Source organism: Podarcis muralis, chromosome 6, assembly GCF_964188315.1.
Source record: "Podarcis muralis chromosome 6, rPodMur119.hap1.1, whole genome shotgun sequence".
Taxonomy (NCBI): Eukaryota; Metazoa; Chordata; class Lepidosauria; order Squamata; family Lacertidae; genus Podarcis; species Podarcis muralis.
Window position 1 is genome coordinate 29,714,516 of NC_135660.1, and position 18,341 is coordinate 29,732,856.

General features: G+C 42.4%; 1 protein-coding gene across 9 annotated transcripts in view; it reads left to right on the forward strand.

Moving 5' to 3' along the window:
- Positions 1–18,341, forward strand: part of DOCK10 (dedicator of cytokinesis 10) — a 174,848-nt gene that overhangs the window by 16,341 nt on the left and 140,166 nt on the right. For 5 of the 9 annotated variants that reach the window (XM_028731089.2, XM_028731104.2, XM_077929931.1 and 2 more), the window contains exon 1: positions 8,114–8,425. The exons of 3 other annotated variants lie outside the window; for them this stretch is intronic. In XM_028731089.2, coding sequence (XP_028586922.2) covers positions 8,264–8,425 — 162 coding nt within the window. In that variant the 5' untranslated portion in view covers positions 8,114–8,263. Of the gene's footprint in view, positions 1–8,113; positions 8,426–18,341 lie in introns of those variants that run through there. One more of the 9 variants, XM_028731094.2, reaches the window with a different exon arrangement.

Consider the following 18,341-nt stretch of genomic DNA (forward strand, 5'->3'; position numbering starts at 1 on the left):
AGGTCTTTAGTATAAGAAAGGAAGTTCAATTGGCTGGTTCAGTTGAACCAAAGAATGGTTCTTGTTGATGTTGCTTACTTAATGTTTTACTTTCTATAATAAATATTCTCTAAGCATTCTGACTTTAAATAATAAATAAATATTCTCAGCAACTGCATCAGAAGCAAACTTGGAAGAGAGAGGGGGAAAGGACAGTGACAAACAATGCATCACAGTGGCTTCAGATGTGCAAACTCATGCTTTATGCAGCGATTCCTTAGCAGTTGGGGAAATGATTTATGGGGGGGGGGAGCACTGATGTGGAGTGTGGCATTTGCCCACACATTATGGAGATGTTGTACTGGGGGGGAGAGAGAAAGGGTTGATAGGCTGACCAATAAGAAAGCCCAGGGGCAGAGCTTGGCAGTTAGTTCGGTTGGTTTCTTGTGGGTGGGAGGCATAGGAGTCACAGAGACACAGAGGGGAGACAGAGAGAGTGAATCGGATTAGTGTTTCAAAGTACAGTCATACCTCGGGTTACAGACGCTTCAGGTTGTGCGTTGTGCGTACCAGAACAGGTTACTTCCGGGTTTTGGCACTCGCGCATGTGCAGAAGTGCCAAATCACAACCCGTGCATGTGCATGCACGGCGCTGCAGGTTGCGAACACTGCGAGTTGCAAACGTGCCTCCCGAGCATCCACTGTATTTAAAACTTGTTTGCGTTCACAATAAACTGGAATCTTTGTTAATACATTACAACCTGACTGAGTCTGAATATATTACCGGGGAAACCTTGTTGGTGGCAGTGGAAGAGATAAGCCCTGGTGGTGCAGGGTCAATAGTCCATGGGAAGACCGGGGGGCTCTGTGCGAACGCCACATGGAGTGTTGCTTCTGCCTGGGCTATCTGCCTGTAATAGTGATGATCCATTGTTCAAGGCAAGACTAGGTCCAAATGCTTGCTCACTTGCCCGTCTCTCATTTAGCTTGGATTAAGTAGTCATCTGGAATTAAAAATTCCTAGTTTTTTAAATGCTAAAGAAATTTTAGTAGGCATAGTTGCAATCTGGGAAGCTACTTACTTAAAATATTTCAGGGTGATCTAGCTGCCTTTCGAGGGTTACTCCCTAGAGGGTGCCATATGCTTACTAATTTCCTGCAGTTCCTCATTTATCTGTTTGCTAACAGTAGTATTTTGAAGAAATTATGTCACTCTTTAACTGAGAGATATTGTGATTCTCTGTCTGTCTGATGCAAGAGGTTTTATTTTTCAAATGGATGCTGCTCCCCTTTCTAAAGAATGGAGTGTCTATGCACAACAACAACAGCAACAACAGCAACACATTCACCCTCATCAACAGCAACTATATCTGCCCACCATTTGTAATAAGACAGTCCGAGGGATTCAGAATTATTTTTATATTGATTTCTCTCTTGATCCATTTCTTTTGAACAATGTATTGTTGGTTGGTTCCTGTGCTGCGACACATTTTCACTTCAATACTGAAAAAGTTGTTCCTTCAGTGTGCACATTTTAAATTACTTTGTGTTTATCATAGTCGAGTTTGCTTTTTCGTTGCAGAGAGTAAGCGGGGTGCCGCGGGAATCTGTAATTGGTCCTGTTCCAATTTATGTATTCATCACTGACTGCTAGATATTCCTAGTTAACTACCACTTCTGTTTGCTCATTCCGTAAGTGCTCTGCTTCTTGAACAGTTCCTTTTGTCTCATCTGATCCAGCTTCTATTTTGTGTCACTTTATTGCACTAGATGGACCATTTCTCACAATGATAATGGTGGCTCTTATCCTTCCCCCCCCCCCCCCCGGGCTGTGAATGTGCTTTGAGTTTTCTTTCATTTGCATGTGTCTGTAACATAGCAGGAGTAGCTAGCTGCAACTTATAGCAATGAATATCATATATTTTAAAAGTGCTCTCGAAGCACATTCAGAGTGCTACAGATCTCATTCTCAGAACTGCAAATCACCTGTCTTGGCCTCTAGTTCTTAGGAGTCATCAACACATAAGAATACGTGAGAACCAATGTGGTCAGTGGTTGGGAGAGTACCTGGGAGACCAGGGTTCAAATACCCACTAAGCCATGAAGCTCACTGGGTGACCTGGAGTCAGTCCATGCTTCTCAGCCTAACCTACTGGACAAGATTGATGTGAACATTAGATGAGGAGGGGGCGATGGTGAAATATAAATGCAATAAATAAGAAATAAATAAGAAAGATGCAATCCAGTAAATGTAAAAATGTTAGTTGTAGCACTGAGAACAATGAGATAGAATGAATGTATGAGTAACTGATTTGAATCAAGGTGATTTTAATAGGTGTTTTTCCTTGGTCATTTAATCTAGCAATTTAGACGTATTGCTTTACAGATGAATGGAGCTCATACGACTTAAGCATAAAGACTTTGGCCATACTGCCAACCGACGGATTGACTAATTATTTCAATTTACATCTTGCCTTTCATCACTTGTGTGATCCCTGGCTAAGTAATTTCAATCCAAAAAGCTATACCGAAAGATAAAATGTGCAATCTTACAAAAATAAATTCTGTCAACGGTCAGAAAGGATATGAACAGAATCTGACCTAAAGCAAGAGAAGTTGAAGAGATCTAACTTTGAAATAAGACTGCGGGACTTATTATATGGGCCTTTCCAATGGAATCTGCTAGAGAGGGTGACAATTTTGGAAGGAAAAAAAGTTTGGTGGTTCAAGCCAAACAGTTGACCAGCTGTGCTGACGGGTTGTCTTCCTCTGCTCAGCCCAGAACACTTCTTCTGGCATGGAGGCGGTAGAGTATGAGACTCTTAATCTCAGGCTTGTGGCTTTGAGCCCCACAACAGGTGAAAGATTTCTGCAGTGCAGGAGGTTGAACAAGATGATCCTCATGGTCCCTTCCAATGCTACTGTTCTATGATTCTGTTTCCCCCAATCTTCTTTTTATCAGACTGAACATGCCCAGCACCTTCAACTTTTTGACATATGACTTGCTTGCCACAGTGCTGATCATCATTTTGGTCGTCTCTGCATCCCTTCCAGGTTGCCTACTACCTTCTTAAAGTGTGATGCCCCAGAACACAATAGTCCAAACGGCATGTGCCTAGATGGATCTGGGTGAAAGGATCATCCTACCTTTTGGGTGGTAACCTGGTTTGTTCCAGATGTTTTGGACTACTGTGGCCAGCATCCCTGAGCATTGGCCATGACAACAGGTTGAAGAAGTCTTCAGTAGATTATTATCTGGGCCCTTCCAGATCTCCAAATCTAGTTTATACATTCCTGCCTGTATAAAGATAATTTTGTAAGATACCCAGTAAATAAATGGCTGGTTAACGGTAACTAAGTGGAGTTGCTGCTTTCCTTTTCTGCAACCCATTTGGCCTACAGTTGCCTTAGTTTGAAGCACAAAACTCCTCTGGCTTTTCACCCACACATCAGGGTGACCAAGATGATAAAGGGTCAGGAATGCAAATCTTATGAGGAATGGTTGAGGGAGTTGGATATGTTTAGCCCAGATAAGAGGACACTGAGGGGAGCTATGATAGTCATCTTCAAATACCTGAAGGGGTCTCTCATGGAAAATTGAGCAAGTTTGTTTTCTCCTGTTCCAGAGGGAACAGCCCGAACCAATGGCTTCAATTTACAAGAAATGAGATTCCAGCTAAACTTAAGGAATAACTTTTTGAGAGTAAGAGCTGTTCAGATGGTGGAATGGACTCCCTTAGGAGGTGGTGGACTCATCTTCCTTGGAGATTTTTAAGCAGAGGTTGGATGGCCATCTGTCATGGATGCTATAGTTGAGATTCCTGCATTGCAGGAGGTTGGAGTATGGTGCTCAGGATCCATTCCAACTCTACAATTCTACAGTTCTATGAATTACAAAGAGTTTGTCTTGTTCCCTTGGGGTAGGCTTTGTTCTCTTCATACTTCTTTATAGCGATTATAAGCCACAGCTGCTTCCTAGCCGTATCTCGAGCAATCCTTCTCCGTCTCCTTATTAAAGTATTTAAAGAGAATGGACCTGATCCAGGACTGTTCAGTTCCGTGGGAATTTTCCTCCACTAGTTTTTTAAAGGGATTTGGAAAAGAATTGTCTGGCATCCAGTTGCATGGTGAAATTGGGCCTTGTTGCCATAGAAACCAAACTCCAAGCACTCCAGTATGATATGAGTAAAATAACAGCAGCAGCCTGTCATGCCAGGGACATTAATATTGCCCAAGGCCATGCAGCAGACACCAGAAGAGCAAACTACATACACCATAATGGAAGTTAGTCAAACCCAGACTGGTGCTATTAAGACCAGCAATGATAACTATTTTAGTCTCTTATCTCCCAAAAGGGTCAGCTTCATCCTAATGTGCAGAAGGAAAGTAATGAAAAGACAAGTGGGGCAGGCAAGAGGCAGCGAGGCATCCCATTTTGAAGCTGGAATGACAGCACTGTGTTGCTGCAAGTGTATTTGAAGAAATGAAACTGCTAAGCACAAAAAAGTATGCCTTGGACTTTTCTAACGTGTAACTTTCCTATGCACCAGATCATGATTCAAGAGAAGGAGTTTTCTAGTGAGATGACTTGGGGGGGAAAGCAAAGCATTTCCTGGAAGGATGCTAACAAAACTCAAGGCGGATAGATGCAAATGCTGTTTACTATGCCTGTTTGCCTCTCATATATGCATACATGACAGAGCGAGAGAGAATAGATCAAAGTACTGCAGTCCGCTCTTGATACAAGCAAAGAGAAACATTTGGCAGTGGGCAGGAGGCCTTTTTTTAAAAAAAGCGAGCCATTTAATGGCCCTGGTAAATATTTTCATTTAAATGCTGCCATATTGTGACAGATTACTGAGCAATTAAATCCTAATCAACCCCTGTGTAAAATGGTTCCGGAGAACAGTGTTAGCAGCCCCATTCTCTTTTTCAACAATCCATTCTATGAAACAGCCGTTCCAAAGATTACATCAACAGGAATTACAGGCTTACTCAAGTCCCCATGAAAGTGAATGGCAAGGCTCCCACTGCCTACAAAAGCAGTAGGGCCATGTGTGTGTGTGCACGTGCATGTGTGTAGACAGAAACAATGTTTTAAAAGTGAAGACAGATGTGACTGCAGATAGTAAGAAAATAAGCATAGAAACAAGAATGCTGTTCCTTCTGAAAACATCTTCCTTGCAACACTCGCAGCTCTCTTCATTTGTGAGAAACGAGGCTTAGTGCCAACTTTCCCTGAAGTACTCTTACCTCACACAACTGTACCATTAAGATCTTGATATTTATCCAAACGGGGTCATGTGGTTTCTAAGCACCTCTTTTTAGCAGCTTTCTCAATTACTTCTCTGCCAGCAGTTAGAATACTAAGTTGTTAACTGCTCAAACCCTGTTTCTTTCTCTGCATTAATTATTAGCAATAAAACATTTACTAATGCTTCCCAGTTGGTTACCTTGCTTTTTTCAGGTGGTTCACAATTTAGCGGAACCACCTGCGACATCTGGGCCCAGTATGGGCCTCATGATCTCCTGCAATGATTTTGCAAAGTTTTTTGCAGATAAAATCGCTCAGATTCGGGAAGAGGTAGACTCCACCGTGGGAGCAGGGCCGGGGCGGGAGAGTGCTAGAGTCCTGTCTAGTCAAGTTGTGTGGGATCAATTCCAACCTGTTACCTCCGAGGATGTGGACAGGCTGCTTGGACGAGTGAAGCCAACCACCTGTCTCCTGGATCCTTGCCCATCCTGGCTTATAAAAGCTAGCCGGGAAGGACTGGGCGATGGGCTTCGTGGGGTGGTGAATGCTTCCCTCCGTGAGGGAGCCTTCCCAGACCCGCTGAAAGAGGCGGTTATTAAACCGCTTCTTAAAAAACCATCTTTAGATGCGGCCACGATGGCCAATTATCGCCCAGTCTCAAATCTTCCATTCTTGGGCAAGGTGATTGAGCGAGTGGTTGCTGAACAACTCCAGGCACGCCTGGAAGAAGCGGACCATTTGGATCCCTTCCAGTCGGGATTCAGGCCTCATCATGGGACTGAAACTGCCTTGGTCGCACTGGTTGATGATCTCCGGCGGGCTAGGGACAAAGGTGAGAGCTGTTTCCTAGTTCTGCTGGATCTCTCAGCGGCGTTTGATACCATCGACCATAACATCCTTCTGGACCGTCTTGAGGGGCTGGGAGCTGGGGGCACTGTCATACAGTGGTTCCGCTCCTTCCTCCTGGGCCGTGTTCAGAAAGTGGTGGTGGGGGATGAGTGTTCAGACCCCTGGGCCCTCACTTGTGGGGTGCCTCAGGGCTCTGTCCTCTCCCCCATGCTTTTCAACATTTACATGCAGCCACTGGGAGAGATCATCAGGAGGTTTGGGCTGGGTGTTCATCAGTATGCGGATGATACCCAGCTCTACCTCTCTTTTAAATCAGAACCAGTGAAGGCGGTGAAGGTCCTGTGTGAGTGCCTGGAGGCAGTTGGAGGATGGATGGCGGCTAACAGATTGAGGTTGAATCCCGACAAGACAGAAGTACTGTTTTTGGGGGACAGGAGGCGGGCAGGTGTGGAGGATTCCCTGGTCCTGAATGGGGTAACTGTGCCCCTGAAGGACCAGGTGCGCAGCCTGGGAGTCATTTTGGACTCACAGCTGTCCATGGAGGCACAGGTCAAATCTGTATCCAGGGCAGCTGTTTACCAGCTCCATCTGGTACGTAGGCTGAGACCCTATCTGCCTGCGGACTGTCTCGCCAGAGTGGTACATGCTCTGGTTATCTCCCGCTTGGACTACTGCAATGCGCTCTACGTGGGGCTACCTTTGAAGGTGACCCGGAAACTACAACTAATCCAGAATGCGGCAGCTAGACTGGTGACTGGGTGCGGCCGCCGAGACCATATAACACCGGTCTTGAAAGACCTACATTGGCTCCCAGTAAGTTTCCGAGCACAATTCAAAGTGTTGGTGCTGACCTTTAAAGCCCTAAACGGCCTTGGTCCAGTATATCTGAAGGAGCGTCTCCACCCCCATCGTTCTGCCCGGACACTGAGGTCCAGCTCCGAGGGCCTTCTGGCGGTTCCCTCACTACGAGAGGTCAAGTTACAGGGAACCAGGCAGAGGGCCTTTTCGGTAGTGGCACCCGCCCTGTGGAACGCCCTCCCATCAGATGTCAAAGCGATAAACAACTACCTGACATTCAGAAGACATCTGAAGGCAGCCCTGTTCAGGGAAGTTTTTAATATGTGACATTTTAGTGTATTTTTTTATCTTTGTTGGAAGCCGCCCAGAGTGGCTGGGGAAACCCAGCCAGATGGGCGGGGTACAAATAATAAATTATTATTATTTATTATTATTATTTTCTTTTTCTTTTGAGGGGTGGTGGTGGCTGTGGGGGTGGGCGGGTGGAGAGATAATCTGTGCTTAATTCCTTGGAAGTGAGCCCTCCTAGAAAGATTTGCCACACACAAGCTGCCTCTGCCAGTATAAAAAAATGCCACAGTCTGCAGAAGTGTTTGTGTGGGATCACTCACAAAAAAACTAGTCTTGAGAAGCATTTCATAGCTAAACAGTGGTGTTTTTCATGAAGCCATTGATGTTCGGGCATGAGCTGTGCAACCCATTTATTGTTATTATGTTGCATTCCCCCCCCCCCATCATGTTTTAATACTTTGACATGTTAATTTCGTTTGAGAAAATGAAACACTTTCATCCAAAGTCACCAGCCTATGTGCCTCAATGAAGCAGAAGCTGGACTTTATTTTTCATCCTTAATAAAGCAATACAACAAAGTATTTCATTTTTAGTCATCACTGTTTAATCCTCCTTATGGTTGTCATTGCTGATTTTCCTCTGTGTGATTGTTAACAGGCATTTAAATGAGTCTTGCCAGATTTTTTTTTTATTAAACAGCTGGTTTATACTTTTCAGCTCTCTGAATCTGGGATCAGGAGGAGGAGGAGGAGGATTATTGCTAAAGAAAAAAAATTGTTCTGTGTTTTCAGAAACAGTTACTGCAAAAAAAAAGAAGGATCTTAATACTGTGTGTGTGTGTGTGTGTGTGTGTGTGTGTGTGTGTGTGTGTGTGTCTGTGTCTGTGTGTTATGTTGTTTCAGTGGATCAAATCTTTCCTATATCTGCATCCAAGCTATTTGGTTGTGATCAGATGATTGCAGCTCAAGGAAATGATTGGAGCGAGCTGGCTGGCTGCAGCTGCACTGTAGGCTGTTTTCAGGGACAAGGAGCTACTGTTTTTCAAACATAGCATAAACATAGAAGTTATTTTGTAGGCTTCAGGATGCAGCTATGGGCTGTGCTGCCAGCATTGTTCTGCTTCAAGCCTTTCGTTCAGTGGTACAGAGGAACTGTGCACATATTTGTAGAAGACGGCAAGAGGAATTGTCACATGAAATCCTGCCTCTGGATAGTGATGATGAAATGAGCAGACCCAGAACTCTCATCATAATGGTACAGTATACTCTTTGCATACAGTGACAGCTGAGAGGGGTTTTTAGGACAATTGTTTTGTGATTTCTTGACTTGTGATAGAGAGTGGGGGAGAAGAGGAGAAAAGAGCATTTGCTAACATGCTTGAAACTCTGTGAAACCCTCTAATTGAAATTCTGCCTGTTACCTAACAGAGTGCAATTTCCACTTCTCTGCAGCTGAAACTAGGAAAGGTCTGTATGCAATAGAGAAAAGGGCATTTTGCTATCTGACAGGATTTCTTTCTGCATTTTGTTCTAGTTGCTGCAAACAGCATCATTTTATTTTGACTATAATTTGTTTTGAATTCTATAGTGCTTCTGTCATCTTCCTTCAAAACTTCTGCCTCAGTGGTATAGACACAGCCATATTATAGAGCAAAGTGATTTCCTAGCACCTTCCCATAGTTCCTCACAACCAATTGTTGCAAATGATTCCTTTTAGTCTTAAAGGTGTTTTTGGTTTCTTTTGTTTTTTGTTTTTACGGGAGCTAGAGATTTCTTTACCCTGCCAGTAGGCTTTTCCACATTAAGAGTGACTTATTAGATTATGAATGAATACAAGAGATCTCTTCGTATTTATTTTGCTTTGGTTGAAAAGAATCGTGGTGACTTGGGCTCAGAGACGTACCTCCAATTTAAACTAGGTATTGGCTAGAAGGCTTTTTCAAGCAGAAGATTTCAGAGTAAGAGCACAATGAAATTAGACCACCCTCCTGTTTCCCTTTCCATTCCCCAAAACACTTCAACTGAATTTCTTATTATTTCTGATTAGGGTAGAAAACAAGAATGGTCTTGATTGTTTAGTTCTCAGCATTTTATTTCCAGTTACCATGACCACAGCACAGTGTTTTCAGAGGCACTAGTACATTGCAAAGTCTCAAGGCAGGTATGATGTTGCCTCATGTTAATATTGCTCAGTTCTACATGTTATGCACATCTTTCCCCACAGGGTAAAGTAACAGTGAATATCATTTAGGTTCCTGCAGCACACTGCACCTGAGTAGATAGTCCAGAATGCTGCTCCATAGCAAAGAGCCTCTTAATTATTCATAGATATGTAAAAGGGGACAAGTGTGTTTTTAGTCACATACTCATACCTTATGTCTATATGGTTCATATTGGATATCAGCACATTCTGCCCCTGCAGACTACATGTTCAGCTTTCACTTGTGTTCTGCCAGTCTAGACAGCTGACATGGACTATTGTGGTACAAGTATGGACTGTGCAGTCTCTGTGGCTAACTCCCTGTTTTAACAAAGGATATTCCAGGTATCCTCTAAGTCAGGGTTTTTCAACCACTGTTCCGCGGCACACTAGTGTGCCGCGAGATGTTCCCTGGTGTGCCGTGGGAAAAATTGAAAAATTTGAAAGATTTAAAAATAAAGTATTTTATAATTTTTCATATTTCTGTTTACTTACTATTTCATAATAAAGTAATTATAAAATACTTTCTTTGTGTTTATTTGATTCCTATTCAAGAGAATTACTTTATATATAGTCAATATAGGCACAGAATTAAATTTTTTAACATTTTCTAATGGTGGTGTGCCGCGTGATTTTTTTCATGAAACAAGTGTGCCTTTGCCCAAAAAAGGTTGAAAAACACTGCTCTAAGTGTCATCCAGATACAGTGGTACCTCGGGTTAAGTACTTAATTCGTTCTGGAGGTCCGTTCTTAACCTGAAACTGTTCTTAACCTGAAGCACCACTTTAGCTAATGGGGCCTCCTGCTGCTGCCGTGCCGCCAGAGCACGATTTCTGTTCTTATTCTGAAGCATAGTTCTTAACCTGAATCACTATTTCTGGGTTAGCAGAGTCTGTAACCTGAAGCGTATGTAACCTGAAGCGTATGTAACCCAAGGTACCACTGTACTACCATTAGCACCATTGTTAGCATAATTGCCTTAGGAAGGATTTCTCTTTACGGACCGCAGTGGCCTGTCTTTGCAAGTTTCAAAATTTCACGTTTTTTTAATGAACATTTCCATTTTTAATTGATTTATTATAGATATATTTATACCGGGATGGTTTAACTAAGGTGAATTAATTCCCAGGTTGGTTTGCATTAGGGTGAAAATAAACAATACAAATCCAGATTATCACAGTGAACACAAGAACTAAAAGGCAGCAAGAGCTTAGAAGCCAGATAAAAAACAATCAGTAGGACTAAAATTATGTGCAAAAGGTTTGGGAAAATTTAAATGCATTATCATAGCACCAGAAGGGGGAAAAGATGGAATTCTCTGGGAAGAGCATTCCCTGCCATGGTTGAGAAGGCCTGCTGAGAAAGGCAATTTCACTAACACCTAGCACTGAGGAATTGCTTAGCCAAAATTTGGCCTCCATTCAGGGCTTATCTTCTTTCTTAATGACATGCAGCACAGGTGAGCTTCCTGAGCAGAAATTCTAAAACACAGGTATTACACTGAAATAGTGCACATGAACAACCTACATATTGCTTTAATATTCTTACATGGAAAGCATTTTACAATGCAAGTGTTTGGCCAGAAAATAGATACTATTACAGGTTTCGGGGTGCAATGCTAGTGAATGATAGAATTGAATAAATTGTAGAATTTAGATAATATTTGGAATATCGAAGGGAAGGTGCCAGGGCCTCAACTGAGATAGAAGTTGTTAAGAATGGCAAAAGGTGCTGGAAGCAAGTCAATGGAAATCATCAACTAGGCGAGACATTGCCAAGGTCATGGTGGCAGGCTGTCTTGCACTAGGTTTGGTTAGCACAACCTTGGGTGAGCATCTGGAACCCCTGGAAGATCATGTAGCCATTCAGCAGAGATTGGGGTGGCATACGTAACAATGTTTTGAAACAATGTATTTGGCTGAGCATACATTGAGGCTGGTGGAGTAGCTCCCTATTTGGGTAAGCCTTCCCTGGAGAGCTGTGAAATTCAACCACAGAGCTACTTACTTGTGACAAAATGTGGTCTTTTTTTGAATGCTCAAAGGCACACGAGGAGCTCTCACCCAATGTATGCACAGGTTGTCCGTTTTCATTGACATCAGCTGAAAACTTACTATTAATGTGGAAGTTATGAATGTATAATAGAACACTCTTCCATAGAATTACTTCCTTACTTAGAATAAAAAAATAGAAATGCAAAACCAGTGAAAGGTATGTGACACAATAGTTGCCAACATCTCCTCCTCACCTGGAAGCTTTTATGTTTTTAAAGCAGCTAGATGAATCACATATATTAATCTCTCCCCATTACTGTAGCTGCATGGGAGGGGGTTGTGGGGGGCACTTAATATTGTTGGGATACTGCCAGGGAGACAGAACTATATCTTAACAAATATATGTTGATGACAGGAGTGAGCCAGCAGTAAATCACACTGAGCAAGTTGGAGTTAACTCTCTATTAGCAAAAACAGGATCTGCATAAGAGTAAGTCTTGCCCCCATGAAGCAGTTGCTGAGACAGGGTCCTTGCCTCCCCACAGGGTTTTTCCCAAGCAATCTGAGACTATGCCTGCATGAAGTTAACTTCTCCACCCTTTACATGCCTCTTCTGGTTCTTGCAGACTGGGGGGGGGGGGAGTTTGTCACAGCAGGAGGGGGAGACACCCATGCCTTTTCACCAGCCAGACTCATCTCTTGGCACAGCAGGAGGGGGAGACACCCATGCCTTTTCACCAGCCAGACTCATCTCTTGGCCTCCCTCTCCTTCTTCAGCTTCTGCTCTGATTCTGGACTCCCCCCTGCCACAGACTATCCCATCTCACTAAGACCTGTTACCTCTTCAGCTTCTGACACCTCCTCCTCCCAGTCTTCTTCCTCTTCTCTCTCTGACCACTCATTGTCCCATCACCACTCTCTGGACTCTGAATCTTCTTCCCTTGGGGGTTTCCCAGCTGGTTCCTCCCACCATTCCTCTTTGTCCAAACCAGTCTATGGAAGTTGATCAAGCAACTGTTTAAAGTCACAGGAGCCTTGCAAAAAATAAAAATGAGGCATTGATTTCTATAGGATTTGTATAGTACCCTTTGTGTAATTACATAGCCTCATATCAATGCAGTACTTCAGTGAATAGCCTTTCTCTGTTTTTACAAGCTCAGTCACTTCCTTCTTATTGAGTTCAGAGTCCATAAGAAGCAATCTAAAAAGAAGTTTGCTAAAATTCTGTTTCCTGTAGAACAGAGAAATTTACAAAAGAACCTGAAGTATTTATTCTTTCTAGAAGATGAGGTAGCAAACAGGATTTGTGCCTTGTTCAGCAAATACACCCAAATATTGTGAAACTGAGTGGGCTGTGAATTTGGACAGCCATTTGAGTCTGTCATTAGAGGCTACTTGTGTGACTTGGTTGTGTGTTGTGTTTCAGTTCCTTCATTAGATTCTTTGAGAATAAGATCAGTTGTTGCATGGATGGACATCTAAATAGCTGCACCTGATTAAACTTTAAATGGTTGAACCACGGTAAGGCTTACTATTATTTGTTAGAGGGCTTCATCCAAAGACCTCAAAGTTGCTACATTTAGTCAGACATTGTATGCCGTATCATCTGAGAGAGACAGTGATTTTCCAATTTGGTTGCTTTCTAGCGTACTCAGAAGTTTTGATGCATAATAATATTTATTAATTATTAAAGTTGATGTATTTATTGATTTTTTTTATAATGCATCCATCAATGAGATGCTCCAGGTGGATGTACCTAAAACACTAGTACAGCAACACTATGTACATCCTAGAACAATTTCCAATCAATGAGTAGCCACTCAGATGCCAGCTCCAAATACTGCTTTGTGTTCTCTCCAATATTTTCTAATCACAAATAAACATATGACTTTGTGCAGGAGACTTAGCATTAGGTCAGAGTGATTGTTAGGAGTTGGGTCAGCTGAAAAGATACTAGGCTTCCTGCTTTTCAGCACAGGAAGATGAAGGGATGCTCTATTTCTAACCTGTGTGGTTCTTTTCTCCCCACAAAAGTCAATGGTCTTATAACAGGAAATAAGATTTCCACTGGGAAAGGTCTGTAGCAATGTATGTTACCTTGTCTAAAGTGAATACAGTGATACCTCGGGTTAAGTACTTAATTCGTTCCGGAGGTCTGTACTTAACCTGAAACTGTTCTTAACCTGAAGCACCACTTTAGCTAATGGGGCCTCCTGCTGCTGCCGTGCCGCCGGAGCACGATTTCTGTTCTCATCCTGAAGCAAAGTTCTTAACCTGAAGAACTATTTCTGGGTTAGTGGAGTCTGTATCCTGAAGCATATGTAACCTGAAGCGTATGTAACCCAAGGTACCACTGTAGTTGCCTAGGTACTTGAAGCCATTGTACATCCCAGTCTTCTGTGTTGCTCTAAAGATTGTGCAACTTAATGGAGGCACTTAGGAGGATCACAGGAGTGTTACTGGTAGTTCATAGGAGGTAGTAGGAAGTCATGAGTTAGACCAGGTGTAGGCAGTTTGGTGCCCTCCAGACATGATTGGACTAGTGCCAGCCAGTACAGCCAATTGTTAGAGAAGATGGGGGTTGAGGGCCAAAAAATATCAGGGTACCATGTTGGCTACCCCTAAGTTAGACTGAAGGTTCCTATGTCAGATAATGTTATGCGAAGCAATCACAGGCCGAGCCCATATACTGCCAGGCTTCTGTTTAGACAACATAGTGATATAAAAGAAATACAGTAGATAGATGCTCTCTGTATCTGAGAATTAACGACTACAGCCAAGGCTTTTTTATTTTATTTTAAAAAGTCAAGCATTATATGATTTTTATGAAATAAATATTTTTAGTATAATCAAAAGTATCCACTCAGCTATAGCATCATGAAATTATCTCATTCAGATTGACTGAAATCACCCATGTGACTATTCAAGGGCTAGAAATAAGCAGGTATGGAAGGCACACGTGTGTTTGCAAAGCTGAAGAAGCAACACCCAAGGAAACAATTATATTGAACAGGACTGGGAAAAGGTGAATATTATTTTTTGGGGGGGGGGGGGGAATAAGTTACTGGTTGGGATGAGACATTTCAATGAGAGCAGAAATTGCCAGTTTTGGAGTAAAAACCCAAAAGTGGTCGGTATCCAATGAAGCCCTAGAATAAACATAGAAAGACAGTGTTAGGCTAGCTTTGAATTTAAGGACTCACCTGTTTAATGCAGCTACGTGAGCAGGTTGGTAGAGAAGGAACAGATTAATCTCTCTCTCCTCCAATAGCCCACTTGGGCTGTCTACACATTACCACTTACTCCGGCTCCAGCATGTCTATGTTTCCATGTGAGTCAAGGAGAGCAGTGTTTCTCCTCTTCTGCTGCCAGCATGGAAAGAAAACCTATTGGCCTCAATGAAGCCTACTTCCATCTTTTTCTTTTTCTTTTTTGCAGGCTAGTAACTTTTTTGTTGTCTTTGCAAAAATAGAAGTCGAGAGATGAGAAATAGGAAGGCCAGAACAAAATAAAGATTGTGCTTTACTTAGTTTACTGTCAGATTGAGTTTAAATAAAAATGAGAAAGAGGGGGGGGGGGAGATAGAATCCACAAATGTGGCTTTGGTCCCAATTCAAGCCAGTTATAAAGAGTTAAAGCTATAGTTGGTGTCACATAGCTTTAGGCAGATGCAGAGAGGCTAATTTTACTTTTAATCTATTCTCAGCTAAGAAGCTGCACCAGACATGTTTGTTTTTCAGCTGCAACCCATTTGCTTGGCGTGTCAAGTAAGCTGGACTTGTTCTTGAGTGTATATTTGTCTTTGGTTCCAGCTCACTGCAGTTAATCTGGATAGGTGTAAACATACTTAGAAGCTGTCTCCAGGACTCTGGCTAGTAGCAAAAGTCTGTAAACTCAGTGTTGGAAGCAAACAGGCACTTCTTCAAGAGAGGCGCTGATTGAGGAACAGACCCATAAAGCAGAGAGACGAGATGAGGAAGTCAGCCAAGCAAAAGAAAATGCCAGAAATGAAGAGCTTCGTGGGGAAACTAGAGGGGGGATAAAGCAGAAAGATCAAGAGGCAGAGGCAGTATAAGAGTTCAGGGAAGGAGAAGCCAAATGTAAAATGCCCTAATTAAATTGGCACACTGCTATTGAAAAGATAGTTTATTATAATCTGCTTTCTAACCACTGTCTCTCATTGGTCTATCTTAATACCTCAATTTCTAATTTCCTTATTATGATGATTAGCCTGAAATTTCCTTTTTGCAGTCCTCATCCTGCTAGAAAATCCTTCGATGTTGTTCATTTAACTACCATTTTACCTTACTTTGGGGATTAACATTTAACAGAACCTGAATGGAGAGTGATTAAGCTGTTTCTGGCACAGACTCCAGAGCAGATCTTCCCATCAAGCAATCAGCACTCGCTGTGCTTTCTTAGGGGGTGCACATCCTTCTGTGAGTGTGGAGTAAGCTCCACTGACATCATCAGCATCACACTTTGGAGCCTGGATTCTTGCAGCTGGACTCAGCTTCGTGGAGCCTGGCAGATTTAGTCTCTGGAATTGTGCCTTTCAGCTTGCAACTCCGTAACTCCACCAAATGGCTTTTAGGCCTGTGGAAATTCTGTGTCCACCAAGGCACGTCCTCCAGCAGGAGGCAGAGGAAAATATAGAGGGCGGGATCCACATTTAGCTGGTCAAGTTTTATCCTCTGTGAAATCAATGGTGCAAGTGAGTCATGGCTAACACTGAACTCCCGTTAATTTCAATGTGACTAAAACACGACAAGCAGAACAATCTTCACGCCCTGCCCAGCAGCAGTGGGACTGAATGTAGCAGAGCAGCCACTTCTGCACACACAGCCCCACTACTTGTGATGACCAGGGCCGAAAGGGTTGTGGAAGGGAACAGCAATGCCATTTTGCTATACCACCACCCAGGTTAGTGCAGCAAAGAGGCCTGGATCAGGCCCATTGCTGTGGCATAATGCAAACAGGGCTGGCTCAGGATCAACTGCCCTCTCCCTACCCTCAAAAACACCCCATTTCAAAGGTTACCACTAAGTACCACTAGGTAACCCAACCCACCACTGTTTAAGTAGGCACGTTGAGGCCCTCTGCACTGACAGAAGCAGGCAGGGCTGGGTAGAGGAATGCTTTTGCCTCATTCAAGCCCACTCCAGCCCAATGGATAAGGGATTTGGATTGTGGCCCTATGCAATGGCCTCAAAATGCATCAGGCTGTTGACAATATTTGAAGGGCTACTGGTTCCCCATTGCTGATGCAGTTCAATGTCATCTACTCTAATTGGCATTTATGAAACAAGAACAAATGGCACAATGCTCTAGTTTGATCCATGATGGCAATTTTGAGGTTTGCAAGCTGTCACTGATAAATATCCTGGTATGCATATACCTTTCAGGATGGAGGAGTAGTTGAGGCTTGGAAATGTGTGCCAGTTCTAGGTAGCTCATGGGCCAATTCTAGGTTGTTCATGTGTTGCAGTATCAGGAATAAATTGTTTCATTTCTCTTTATGGCTTCAAGTGATTTTGGACAGAAACAGCAAATGGGTGGGAAATGGCCTTGATTACTTGTCTTTCATATTGTCCGGGTCTCCTCAAGTTCAGAATTAGCCAGATGCTGCATGGATCCCCAATAAAAGACTCATTTTTTATTCCCTCAGTACAGATCCCTGTCAGTCATAAGATTGCCAAGTAGCAAGAAGAAGAAAAAAACTGGCCTAGCGTTGCTCTTGGACCTTGAATAGCTATTTGATATAAAGAAATCATCCAATGAAGCTTTTTGTATCATGGAGATAAATAATAAATCCTGCTAATTGCTTCAGGTCAGACGGCTGTTTAAAGCATATTTAAATGGGCCAACTCAAAATTTGGCAGCCGTAAATGCTTAGGGAGGAAATATCCCTTTGAGTCCTGTCACTTATGAGAGTGAATAAGCTGACCTTCTGTGTTTATCTCTGCCTTTGCAACGGTTTTAAACATTTTTCCAAAATAGTTTATTGCTGCTTTTTTTTTTTTACTACTAGAATGTATTTTTAATCATGATCAACATGTGTTTTGCAGTAACTATAATCACTCAGCGTGTAGAGATAGTATTTTCCTGAGCTAATTACCCTATGAAAAATAGCAGTTTTATAGCTGGATAATGACGCCCCCAAGACAGCTTTATATTTAGAAACCATTTTACTTCTTTAAATTAGTGGTGTATTTCCTCTATCCACAGTCCTAATGAACACCATTTCTTCTATTTCACTACTGTTATTTGGAAACACAAAGGCGAATGGTCATTCAGTTAAACTGGGGAGTCTTTTGATGAGAATAATCAAAATTAGAAAGGGATTCAGATGCTATAAAGACAGAGGTTGAATGTGTTGCGTATTTTCAGAATATCCTTGGAAGCATATAGGCATGGGTTTGCATCCATTTAAGACATGCTCTAAGAGCACGAGACTAAGCAAGAGGGGGAGAAAACACAACTAACAAGGGTGCTTTTTCTGGGTTGCAAACAAAATGTGAATGTAAACAATGCCAAACACAATTCGAGCTTGCATTAGGAGAAGCATCATATCTAAAACAAAAGACATGATTGTTCCAAACCGTTCAGCAGCACTGGCTAAAGATAAGCTGGTTTTTGACAGTTTATTGACAAAAGGGGAAGAAAGTGACAATAAATTGTGTTTGCTTAACACTTGAGGAGAAAAATCTGAGAAGGTGAAGAAGTAACAGTTTTCAAATGTGTAAGTGTTACAACCTTGCATCAGTTAGCTTCCTAAAGTTTCCTTGCTACACTTTATAAGTAAAGATATACATTGTTCAGCAACTCCCCACTTGTAAGTGCTGACTAAACCCAGTTACCATTTTGATATGTTTGTGACTAAGTATAAGCAATTCAAAACTGCTTTGAACCATGGCAGGAAAATGCTAGTGTGCAATTTTGTTTCTAAATACCGTACTTTTCCGTGTATAAGACG